Source organism: Achroia grisella, unplaced genomic scaffold (genome assembly GCF_030625045.1).
Source record: "Achroia grisella isolate CSIRO2021 unplaced genomic scaffold, CSIRO_AGI_Agris_v1 utg537, whole genome shotgun sequence".
NCBI lineage: Eukaryota > Metazoa > Arthropoda > Insecta > Lepidoptera > Pyralidae > Achroia > Achroia grisella.
Genome location: NW_026712923.1, coordinates 547126 through 559719, shown reverse-complemented (window position 1 = coordinate 559719; position 12594 = coordinate 547126). Strand labels below are relative to the sequence as shown.

At 35.1% G+C, this 12594-nt stretch overlaps 1 protein-coding gene across 1 annotated transcript; it reads left to right on the top strand.

Annotated features, from left to right (window-relative positions):
* The first annotated feature begins 945 nt into the window (after nt 1-945).
* Nucleotides 946-9510, top strand: LOC131847472 (organic cation transporter protein-like). Its single transcript, XM_059197062.1, has 4 exons — nt 946-1615; nt 5728-6135; nt 6596-6839; nt 8430-9510. Exons 1-4 carry the CDS (start codon nt 1203-1205, stop codon nt 8859-8861), a joined length of 1497 nt encoding a protein of 498 aa, XP_059053045.1. The 5' UTR covers nt 946-1202; the 3' UTR covers nt 8862-9510.
* The last annotated feature ends 3084 nt before the right edge of the window (nt 9511-12594 follow it).

The window sequence follows — 12594 nt, the reverse complement described above, 5'->3', positions numbered from 1 at the left end:
ATGACTAGCTGTTCCCGCGACTTCGTCCGCGTGGAATTTAACTTTAATTTACTAAAATAAATGTAGCTTAAGTTATAATACTCTTTACTACATCACCTACCTGCCAAAAAAGTTCCGTCAACATCGGTCCAGCGATTTCAGAAATTAGCTGGAACAAACAGACAGAGAGACAGACAGACAAAAATGATAAAAAAAAATTGTATTTATATTCATATGCATGTAGTAAAAAACTGTTATTTCAATATTACAGACACTCCAATTTTATTTATATGTATAGATATGTACCTCTAAACTAACATTTATACAAATACCTGAACAATATCTCACGGTGCAATTAAAAAACAGTTCTGTGTAGTATATACTCATTTTAAAACATAATACTTAGGTAACAAGGAATCGTATGATAGCAGAGAATGTGATGTTCATGATTATACTAATACGACAGACAGACAGACAAAAATTGTAGAAAATATTATTTTGGTGTATGTACCGTATTTATATTCCTATGGATGTTGTAAAAAACAGTTATTTCCAAATTACAAACAGACACTCAAAATTTATTTATATGTATAGATGTATATATAATGATGATTAGCTTTGTTTGTAAAACGATTGCATTAAAAACAAACATTTTAAGTGAAGGTTACAATTTTAAATACTTTTAACATGTGTTTATTAATATATTTCTGTAACATAAAAATATCATTACAATAAGCAAATCATGGAAGTTACAATTAATTACAAAAATAATATTAATTTGTTATCCCACAGATACCATATAAAAAGAGAACATGACAAAAATCTAATAGAGAAATAGCAAGTAAAAAGAGTTAGACCGTTTCTATACAGGGATCAATTATAATTGTGAGCTCAAGAAATACTTCTGACCGTCTTGAGGAACAACCATTATAAGAGCACAGATGAACTACTGGTGATTTAACGTCAAAAGCCTACGTTATTAGTCACATACTGACGCAGATGTTTCTCAATCAAACGAATAAACTACAGATATTATTCAAAATAATGAAACATAACTCTCATTCTAATATTTGACAATTGAACAAACTATAGAATTACTCAAAATAATGAAACATGACTGCTATATTCGTTTATGAAGACGCTAAGAAGAAATAATAAATATATAAAGTAATAATAAAATATAGAATTATCATCACAGCAGAGAAGAGAACAGAAATTTCAAAATGGTGCACAATACGGTAACGAAATCGACATCATCACCGGCCAATGACGCGCCGAAAGAAGACAAATTTGCAAAGCTCGTCGGCCATTTTGGAAAATGGCAGTTTGTCGTTTTTTCATCTGTATTTTTGGTGAAACTGTCATCTGGATGGGTGCAAATGGCAATATTATTTCTAACACCTAACTTCACGTTTTGGTGTACTGGATTCGAGGATAATTCAACATTAGATATAAAAAATATGACTTGTTACAAAAACTGTATAGAATATGACTACGATACGAGTCCATTTGAAAATACAATAATTTCGGAATGGGATTTGGTTTGCGAGAGAAACTGGCTGGCGAGTTTCACACAGACGATTCTGCAGTTGGGCATTTTGATTGGAAGTATCGTGTTTGGCTTTCTGTCTGATAGGTAAGTTGTTCTTACATACCTATAGACTAGCTGTCCCGGAAAACGTTGTTTTGCCATATAAATTAATAACGCTATAAAAAAATAGGGGTTGATGATAGAAGGGTGAAAATTTAGGATTGTATGTATTTTGTATGTTGTATCATAAAAAATAGAAATAAAAATTATGTCTAAAAAATAAAAAAAAAATTAGGGGTGGACTACCTCTAACATTTAGGGGGATGAAAAATAGATGTTGGCCGATTCTCAGACCTACTCAATACGCTCACAAAATTTCATGAGAATCGGTCAAGCCGTTTCGGAGGAGTATGGGAACGAAAACTGTGCAATTATGGCAAAATATTATTAATTAAAAAAATATCAATAATATAGGTACTAATTAATTATCATTGCCTGTTTTCTTCTATGTGCACATTTAAGTAGAAAAAAAAGTAGTAGTAGTAGTATAAAAAAAGTTTATTATTATTACTATCTGTGCAATCCCAAATGAGAATTCAAATGCCTGCCATTTTAGTTTTTAGTGATCATTTTCCTGTTGAGATTGGCCACTCAAACTTGTATAAACTGGAAGTCGAATATAACCTGTTATACGTTGAGGATAAACATTCTAATTGAAACTATTACAAGGACTAAAGTTGTTTTAGACTTAGATAGAAATGCTACAAAGTCCACATAAGTATTTTAAATATTTATTTGAATGCCGAAGAAAGCGTGACTTGCTATTGATAAGGCAGTAGTAAAATTACTAGATTCTTCCGTGTCGTCTTCAAGAAAAATACAATTTGTCACCACTCCTTTTCATTACAAGGATATCATAACACTAAGGACACGACTATAGCGGGCAGAGATGGATAACACGAAATAAGACTTTATAGTAATCCGTCGTGATATGCGTAGCCAGAATCCTCTTCTTATTACGTGAGATCCATCGCAAGTAGTTGGACAATAATAGGTTATGACAATGGTGATGATGATGATGATGGTGGTGTTGATGGTGGTGGTGGTGGTGATGATGACGATGATGATGATGATGATGAAAGTTTAAGTACTTTGATTATATTCATGATTCAAGCGTCGGCAGATTCGTTATTCATAGTTTCGTTATAAATACAGTGGTATAACAAGGCAACTGCAGTAACTTTTTTATTCGTAATTTAATTCAGATCCTATATTGATAAATAATAAATAGATTATTAAAAGTAATATATTTAATAGTTTATATTATTTTATTTAATTCCGATCCTATTAGCATGTCAGAGTGTAAATATACAGTGTCAAATCCTGATATAACTGGAGTACGATTCTGAATAGTCAACACTAGGCTTCCAAGTTACATATACCCGACTCTATTAATTGCCTGTGTATGGTTCATTTAGAGACGAAACATGCGTTGCAATATGGCTGTAGATCCAATAACGGTCGGAATGATGATCATAATCAATTATATATATTCAACACCAATTTTCATTATACATAATCATTTAGAGTGCATCAAATTACTCCAAGCACAGAATCCCCACAAGACATGACTGCTGATGTTCCCCTAATTACTTTACCTAGAAATTATTTAAACTAGGAGTCACTAAATATAGAAATAAACTATATCGTTACATGGTACACTGCCATGTGTGTATGTATGTGTGCATGAGTGCGTAGCGATTTCTATGTTGATTATCGCATGCCTCTTACTTGTTATACTGTAATTATTATATAAAAAAAAAACATTTATTCAAAAGAGCAACAAACAAGTTTCTTGCTCATTCCTCTTGTGATGAATCTGCATTCCGTATGAGTGGTAGAACCAAAATATGACTATTCAAAAGTGCTTGTAATGAGTATATTTGAATAAAGACCTACAGTATCCTATGCAAATGTATAGTGTAATGCTTCCAGTAGTGTTGATCAGAATTTCCGACTGAATATATGTATATATATAGATCCATTAAGCAATGGAATGGACTTCCCCAAAACAACTCGTAATTCGATAACATATTAAAAGGTAATATAATAGTCTTCTTATTTACTATCAATGGTTTGACGTCATTATCTTGTGGCACGTGTATAAATGTCAACACTACATAGGAAGTAAGAGTGGCACACTTGAGTTAACTTTAACTGATTACAATCAGTTAAAACTAACTCAAACATATGGCAGAGTGACTACTGTCGCATACATAAAGGTGCATTTTATGTAAGTGGAATTATATACAAACTGCCCATCGGACGAAAAATTGCAACTGTCTTATATGTATAGATTTTCAGCTGATTTTCAGTTGGGCTTACATTTTTTTATGGGTTATTATAGAATGGTGCATCCGCCTGCGCTAACGGTTTACGCTGGCGGGGCACCAGTGGAAGATGATAAGATGAGTATGAAGTCAGGTCAGGAGTTCAGGTTTGTGTTCAATGCAGTTGAAAATGAAGAAACAACTGTTAAAAGAGCCACAATGCAATATTGATTGGACAAATTGCATGTTAATATGCAAAAATGTTCGCCGGAGGGTGAAATTATAAGGGTGCTGCTTTTTTTAGTTTTTGTCTCGCCTCCAGAAAATTAAGATTCGGGGCTGCATTCCGGAGAACTCTCATGCGTCCACGCCCTACAATTTCTTCTGGGTTGGCCCTGTGTTGAGAACCAGTTGTAATCTATTATATACTCAACTCTAACGTCACATGGAGAACAAATGTCATCACCTCCCTTCCTTGGGCTACTCCAACAAATACTCCAATAGACTATTGCTATTGAGTAAAAACAACATATGCATGATGGGGCCCTCACAGGACACTGCAAATTAAACAAGCATATGACAAAACTAGGCCTATGCACAAAAAAAATCTGCAGATTTGCCAAACTGAATTGGAAACGCCCCTACACATCCTATGTGGTTGTAGCCCACGCATGGATAAACGAAATATCTCCTTTGGAAAGTTTATATTCTCTCCTCCTCCTTCTCGGTTAAAAACCATCGCTCCTAAGAATATCCTTCAATTCTGGTCCCTGACGGGTCTAGGTAGCGAACTTTGAAAAGGGCAAGCACAATAGATCTATGTAGGTCGCAATGTTACAGGTCCATGCACCTGACAATAGCCCAAACAACCCAATCTGCTTTCCTTCATACCACATGATTTGCCTTTATCACTATAATTTTCTCTTCCATTCATCTCTTTTACGAATGTAGACAATTCATTTCCACGTGGCAATTCGTATATATATAATGGCATTATGTTATCAGTAAGTATATTAAAATTCAATGCCAACATTTTCCACTACTTCCATTAAAATGTATGCGATAATTTCATGTATACGTTTTTAACTAATTACCTTGAGAATTTTTATGAGCGAGATTACTATCCTATAATACGACAGGATTGTCATCATCATCATTGCCTTGCAGCCTCGTTGGAAATCATTGTAGTTGACTTCTGGTGAATTTACGACGGTGAATTAACCTTACTTCATTCCTATCATCTTTTACTGGTGCACCACCAATGCTTCTTTTAATGAATGAATAAATAGTGCAACCATTCATTCATTTTATCGCTAAGTTATATAAAACATAATAATAATAAATAATATTTCTTTTTTTTTATTATTTTAAATACTGCATCATCATCATCATCATCATCAGCCCTCTGTTGCCATTGCAACACTACATATTGTTTTCTAACCCTAGGTAATATAATATTTTTAGGCACCAGTTCTTTCTCTTATTAACAAAATTATTGGAGATTCACAATTAATGAGTGTCAAAAAGAATCAAAATAAGTATCTTAACCTAAACTTGGACCGTCTGATACTTCCCGTTACTGGATGTGTGTATGTTTATACTTATGAGTGAGAGAAAGAGAGATTCTTCATAATTAATAATAAGGGAAGTACAGCCGCCTGTGGTAACGCTAAATTTACGCTGGGGGACACCAGATGAATATGAATCCGGTCAGACCATCGTGGCAAATTCACCACGAATTTAACATTACGTTTTCCACATGGAGGTCACCCTGACCTGGTACATGCTAGCTATGGTGTTATTAATCCATATTACTAACAATTCCCTTCTCCCAAAATAGAGAGATTGTTCATATGTAATAACCTAATGATAAAATATTTCTTTCAGGTACGGCCGAAAAAACACGTTCCTTGCATCAATAATAATTCTAATTGCATTCTCATTTGGAGTACCCTACTCGCCAAATTACACGATATTCACGGTGCTACGCTTCTTTGTGGGATTCGGCACAGCAGGCACCATGGTCATCTCTTTCGTCATCGTTATGGAAACCATCGGACCCAAATACAGGGAGATATTTGGCTGTGTGTTCCAGATACCGTTTGTGCTCGGCCACATGAGTACACCACTGTTCGCCTACTACTTTAGATCTTGGGACACCTTTGCGTTATCTATAGCAGTGCCACAGGTTATATATTTCGGATATTTCTTCCTGTTGAGCGAGTCCCCGAGATGGTTGATAAGTGTCGGCAAAGTGGAGGAAGCAACGAAAATCGTGAAGCAAGCTGCAATTATGTAAGTTTTATCTATTTAATAAAACCAAACATTGCTCATGCTAAACGTACTCATTAATAAAATAATGGAAATTACTCCAGCGTATACACTTACGAATACTCCTACTATATTCAATAGCTAAAATTACTTATCAATATAATTTATAATTGTATACGGGAGAGCTCCATATTATAGTAACTCTTGACAATGCAATACAGCGCCATCTAGTCCCAACATAAGCAGATCTTGTGTACAAAGAAAACGCCCTTGACGCTTGTCAAGGGACCAGACTAGGCTACAGTTAAAAATATTTAGATTTATTTTATAAATACATACATAATAGAAAACACCCAGACCAATACAAACACCAATGAATTCAAATGTTTGCATCGTGGGAGGAATCGTATTTGCGACCGGTAAAGCAATGCGCTAATGCTAGACCACGGAGCTCGACAATGACATCAGTCTTCTCGATTTCCAGGAATAACCGTCCTACTGAGAAAATAGGAGAGACCTTAACGAAGCTGTCGGAAGATATGCTCACAAAGACGGACGAGCCCAAGTTGAACTACGCCGATCTGTTCCAAAGCTCAATGAGGCGACGGAGCCTCTGCTGCTGCATCATGTGGCTGATCATAGGGACCATGTACTATGGATTTAACCAGTACATCAGTCAGACAAGTTCTGACACGTTTGTCAGCGTTGCTGTAGCTGGTGCGATACAGGTAAACTTTTGTTATTTAACTGGAATGGCAAAGAAGTTAGAATAGAACAGAATAGGATGGTATAGGATATGATAGGATGGGATGGGATGTGATGTGATGGGGTGAGATGGGATGGGATGGGTTATAATTGAATAAGATGAAACGGGATGTAGGTTAGGAAGGGATGAGTGTGATATGATGGGGTGAAATGGCATGGGATAGGATGAAATGGAATGGGATGGAACGGGATGTGATTGTATGGTATGGGATGGGATAAAATAGAATTAAATGGAATGGTTTATGACGCAGACGATTTTTTACAAAGTCTCTCTATTAATGTATACTGTAACACAGTTTTCCTAGCACAGGTTCTATTCCATTCTCTTACATTTTATATTTACTAGATCTTTACTGTTCAAAGTTAACCTTTATCTGATTGTAACCAAGATAATCAGTTGATGCAATAAGAAGTTACATATATCTTACTATCTTTTTATCTGAAGTTCTTTTATACGACAAATGTAAATACCACAGAAATTGACATTGACCTTGAGATATGCCACATGATAAATACATACATACATACATGCCGGAACAAGATTAGGCATTTTTATTGATGGATCAGTTACAAAAAAAAACTATATTTTATTCAGTAATAACTCATGCTAACTTTGGTAACTATAGGTTAGGGTTTTATGCCATCTCCAAGTTTTTCAGAAGGTAATCTTATTAATATTACAAACGAGAAAGTTTGTGAGTAAGGATGGATGTTTGTTACTGTTTCACGCAAAAACTACTAAACGGATTTTGATAAAACTACATCAGAATAACATATACGCTATATATTTCATGCGAGTGAAACCGCGGACACAGCTAGTATGTTATATCATTATATTAAGACGTGAAGCACAAACTTTGTGCCTCTTTTTATTAAAATTGCGCGAACGAAGTATCAAATTTCTCTCACTTACAGTTTACCTATATAGAGAAGGAGCGCAGAATGCTATGTTTTAATTATGCATAAAAATACATTCAATACATAATATTACGTTTCACGCACAGTATATATAAATACATGTTGACGACCTCGGTGATCTAGCGGTCCAGCACACCGCTTTACGACCGATGATCGCGGGTTCGATTCCTCGCACGGCACAAACATTTGTATTCATGAGTATGATTGTTTGCCGAAGCAAACTGGATGTTTTCTATGTATGATATGTATGTATTTACAAAAAAAAATATATGTATTTGTATCAGTTATCTAGTACCCATAACACAAGCTTTAGCTAGCTTAACTTGGGTCTAGATGGCGCTGTGTGAATTGTCCTGAGATTATTATTATTATATTATTATTATTATTATTATATGGTATTTATGAGTATGATATGATGTATATGAGTATGATGAACTGATATTACACATAGAAACTCATATAACCTAGACAGGTTATATGAGTTTCTATGAGTAATATCAGTTATCTAGTACCCATAACACAAGCTCTGCTTACTTTGGGACTAGATGGCGTTGTCTAAATTGTCCAGAGATATTATTATTGTTATGTAGATAGATAAATAAATTATTTATTCATTACAAACATTTCTATTTCAGATACCATCAAACTTAATAGCTATTTGGTTTATAAAGAAATTTGGCAGAAAGAAAACAATAACAACAGTGTTCATCCTCGGAGGTACAGTCATCATTGCACTAGGATTTGTACCCAAGATATACTGGTTAACCTTACTTATGGGTACACTAGGCGTTAGTTGCGCAGGCGCAGCGGCAACCACCATATATATTTACACCACAGAACTATTCCCAACAGTTGTAAGAAACATGGGTATGGGTGTTTGTTCTACTTCAATGAGAGTCGGCTCTATGATCGCTCCATTCATCTCCAACTTGTCTATGACAACAACATGGCTGCCAACCATTATATTCGGCGGTGCGGCCATTTGCGCGGGATTTATTGCTCTTCTACTGCCAGAGACAAAAGGCAAAACATTACCTGATACTATAGATGATATTAAATCAAGTTGAGGTTATTAAATTGGTATGTAAATTTCTGAAATGAGGGCATGAATGAATACAGTCCACAAATATGGATTTAATTTGTTGTAACTACATGTAGAGTTACAACAATTTTTTGCTTTTAAAATACAGACTGAAAATATATTGACTGCGAACGAAATAATTACGAGTTTTAACACAACACAAAAATGAATATTATCAAAGACATTGAGGTTATTAAATTGGTATGTAAATTTCTGAAATCTGAGCCTGCTACAGTCCACAAATATGGATTTAATTTGTTGTAACTTAGAGTTGCCAACAGTCCTCTTTTCCCAAGACATGTCCTAGTTTTTGCAGTATCCTGGGAAGTCCTGAACAGTTATTCGGCAGCGTCCTGGGTTTTTAAAATATGCGCGCCTCTTAATTCATCATCATCGCAGACGTCCACTGCTGGACATAGGCCTCCCCCAAAGATCTCCACGACGATCGGTCCTGCGCTGCTCGCATCCAATGCCTTCCAGCGATCTTGACCAGATCGTCGGTCCACCTTGCTGGAGGCCTTCCCACGCTGCGTCTTCCGGTCCGCGGTCGCCACTCGATGACTTTACTGCCCCAACGGCCATCTGTCCTACGAGCTATGTGCCCTACCCATAGCCACTTCAGAGTCGCAATTCTTCGGGCTATGTCGGTCTCACTCTGGTTCTTCTGCGGATATCCTCTTAATTACTGATTTTCAACAGTATAATTTTAACCTGATTATATTAATTACTTCAATTTTACTACATATTAATATAACACTATTACGCGTTTTGTTTTTAAACCGAATAGTCTATAGGTTTTTTGAACTTTCAATCCTGGTTTTTAAATTTGGGCCTGGCAACCCTATTGTAAGTACGTGTAGATAGAGTACTAATATTTGCCTTTAAAAGACAGACTGAATATATCTTCGCTGCGATCAAAAAATCAACCTTCAAAAAAGTAATAAACAGAAGAGAGTTTTGAAGAGAGTTAGCATTTTAAATGGATTTGGTGAGGAAAATATTGACTACCTCGGTGGTTTAGCGTTCTAGCACAGCGCTTTACGTCTGATGGTCGCGGGTTCGATTCCTGGCACGGTAAAAACATTTGTATTCATGAGTATGATTGTTTGTATCGGTCTGAGTGTTTTCTATGTATAATATGTATGTATTTACGAAAAAAAAATCTATGTACTTGTATCAGTTATCTAGTACACGTAACACAAGCTGTAGCTAGCTTAACTTGGGACTAGATGGCGCTGTGTGAATTGTCCTGAGATTATTATTATATATTATATTTGACTGTCAATAACGTTTATAAAATCTATGTAATAGTTTATATAATGACACCCAGATATGACTGATGTAAAGGGATTAAATATTTAAACACCGAGAAGATCGTATAACCACAGATAACATAATATTACATACCTTTTCTATGTATTATTTTTTTTTTTCAAAAACGAAAGTGATGTTGATGCTGAAGGGAAGTCATGTACCCATACTTGTAATATTTCAGTCAACACTGGAGACCCTTCCATTAGTTTACGTCTCCACACACATAGATTTAAGTGTAAAACAGTCCGCATTACAACTCCCGATCCTGACTTATTTATAGAATATACTTTATTTGCAACATACAGTAAAGAAGAAGCACAAACAATATAACAAAGGACACATGTATCGTTACAATAAGGCGGGCTTATTGCTGAAAGCAATTTTATTTATATGTATAGATGTATAGATTACATAATAAACATATGCAAGAATAATTGAAATATTATTGTTATCATAATATTAATTCAAAATACATAATTCAAAAAATCATTTATTCATGTAGGACATCTTAGCCGCTTATGAACGTCAAATTTTTACATTATAATTTTATTTTTTCCCTACCGTCCAGTTCGGTATATAGATCCAATTGAGAAGAACTGGCAAGAAACTCAATTGAATTACTTTTTTTTTTTAAAGCCAGTTTATTTACAATGTATTTTTATATAGGTGTCTATGGCTAACATTAAATGAAAATTCAGTGCATGAACAACTATTGCCATGCACACTTGTCATTCAAGTAATCGTTTAGTGAGTAATAGGCTTTGCTCAGTAATAAACAACATTTATATTAATTATCATAATTTATTAATTATTAAAAAAATAGCTAGGTACTTCACATATCAGACAATAATAATATTATTAAATAGTACTTATATGTCAATTTATATATAATCTTATATGTAAAATTCTCGTGCTCGTGTCACAATGTTAGTTACCATACTCCTCCGAAACGACTTCTATCTATTTAAATCGGCTACTATCTATTTTTTAAACCCCTAAGTGATAAGGGTTGTCCTTGTTCACCCCTAAATATTTTTTTTTCGACATGATATTTTCTTTCTATTTTATTATAGTTTAACATTGAAAACTATATACAATCACATTTTCGCACCTCTAGTATCAACTCAATTTTTTTTAATAGCGATTTTAATTTTAATGGCAAAACAACGTTTGCGGGATCAGGTAGTTATCTATATATTAATTGTTTGTAGTATCCTTTTGTTCTTGTGAAAATAAAACGAATATTTTGTAATAATGTAAGGGATTTTTTATTTTGGTGCTCCGCTAGCGTAAATCGTTACCGCAGGCTGACGCTCCATTCCATTAACAACCATAAAAAAAAACGTCTTAGACCCTAATACATGAAGCAAAAACCTTGTACATCTACTTACAAACATTGCGTGGACGGTGGAGTATGAAATTTCGCTCACTTATAGTTTATACTAGCTGTACCCGCGACTTCGTCCGCGTGCAATTTATTTTTCTAAAATAAAAGTAGCCCAAGTTACCTATTATACCCTATTACATCCAAAAATAAGTCCCCTAATCGGTCCAGCCATTTCAGAGATTAGCCGGAACAAACAGATCGACAGCCAAACAAAAATTTTAAAAAGTGGTTCCTTGGTGTATTTATCGTATTTACATATATTCATATGCATGCAGTAAAAGACGGTTATTTCAATTTTACAAACAGACACTCCAATTTTATTTATATGTATAGATAGAGAAGGAGTGCAGAATTTCTTTTTATTATACATACGAAATACACTAAATTAATAAACTACATTACATGGTGTGTAATGTATTTTATTGTATTTAACACGCGCAGGGATATATACTCTTTTGTTTATTGCCTGTATGACTGTCAGCGCCTCCGAGTTATAGAAGTTTTTTTTCGGACTACTCTAATGCTGTTGGGCGCAGCTGGCCTTTACAGCTTCACCGGACGTTATGGGGCGAGTGCAGATGGCACTCCAAACCCGCGGAGGGACTTATGGAGCGGCTGAAGGCCAACTCCCGCCTGACGGATACGACTGTCCGAGGGCACCGCTAGAGATTCGAACCACGGCTCAGGCCGTCGTAATACCGATCCCCGTTTGAATTGGACGGGGGATCGATCGGAGGAGATTTTTTTTGTGTATGATAATGGATTGGTAACCTGGACACAATGTTGACACCGTTGCAGTGTTCAAAATATACTGGTTTTCGATCATTGTAGTTTTTTGTATTTTTTTTATAGATGATAATGGAATGGTGCACCCGCCTGCGCCATGATAAGATGATAAGATGAACATGAGGTCAGGTCAGTTTGCCAAATTCACCGGAAATTTATCTCGATGGTTTCCAGGGGGAACCGCGTGGAGGTCGACCTGGCATGGTACATTGCTAGCAATGGGATCATTAGT

Coding starts and splice junctions, on each gene's coding strand:
- LOC131847472 (XM_059197062.1), top strand. CDS start 1,203: ATGGTGCACAATACGGTAACGAAATCGACATCATCACCGGCCAATGAC. Junction 1,616..5,727: donor TTTGGCTTTCTGTCTGATAG/GTAAGTTGTTCT, acceptor TATTTCTTTCAG/GTACGGCCGAAAAAACACGT. Junction 6,136..6,595: donor GTGAAGCAAGCTGCAATTAT/GTAAGTTTTATC, acceptor CTCGATTTCCAG/GAATAACCGTCCTACTGAGA.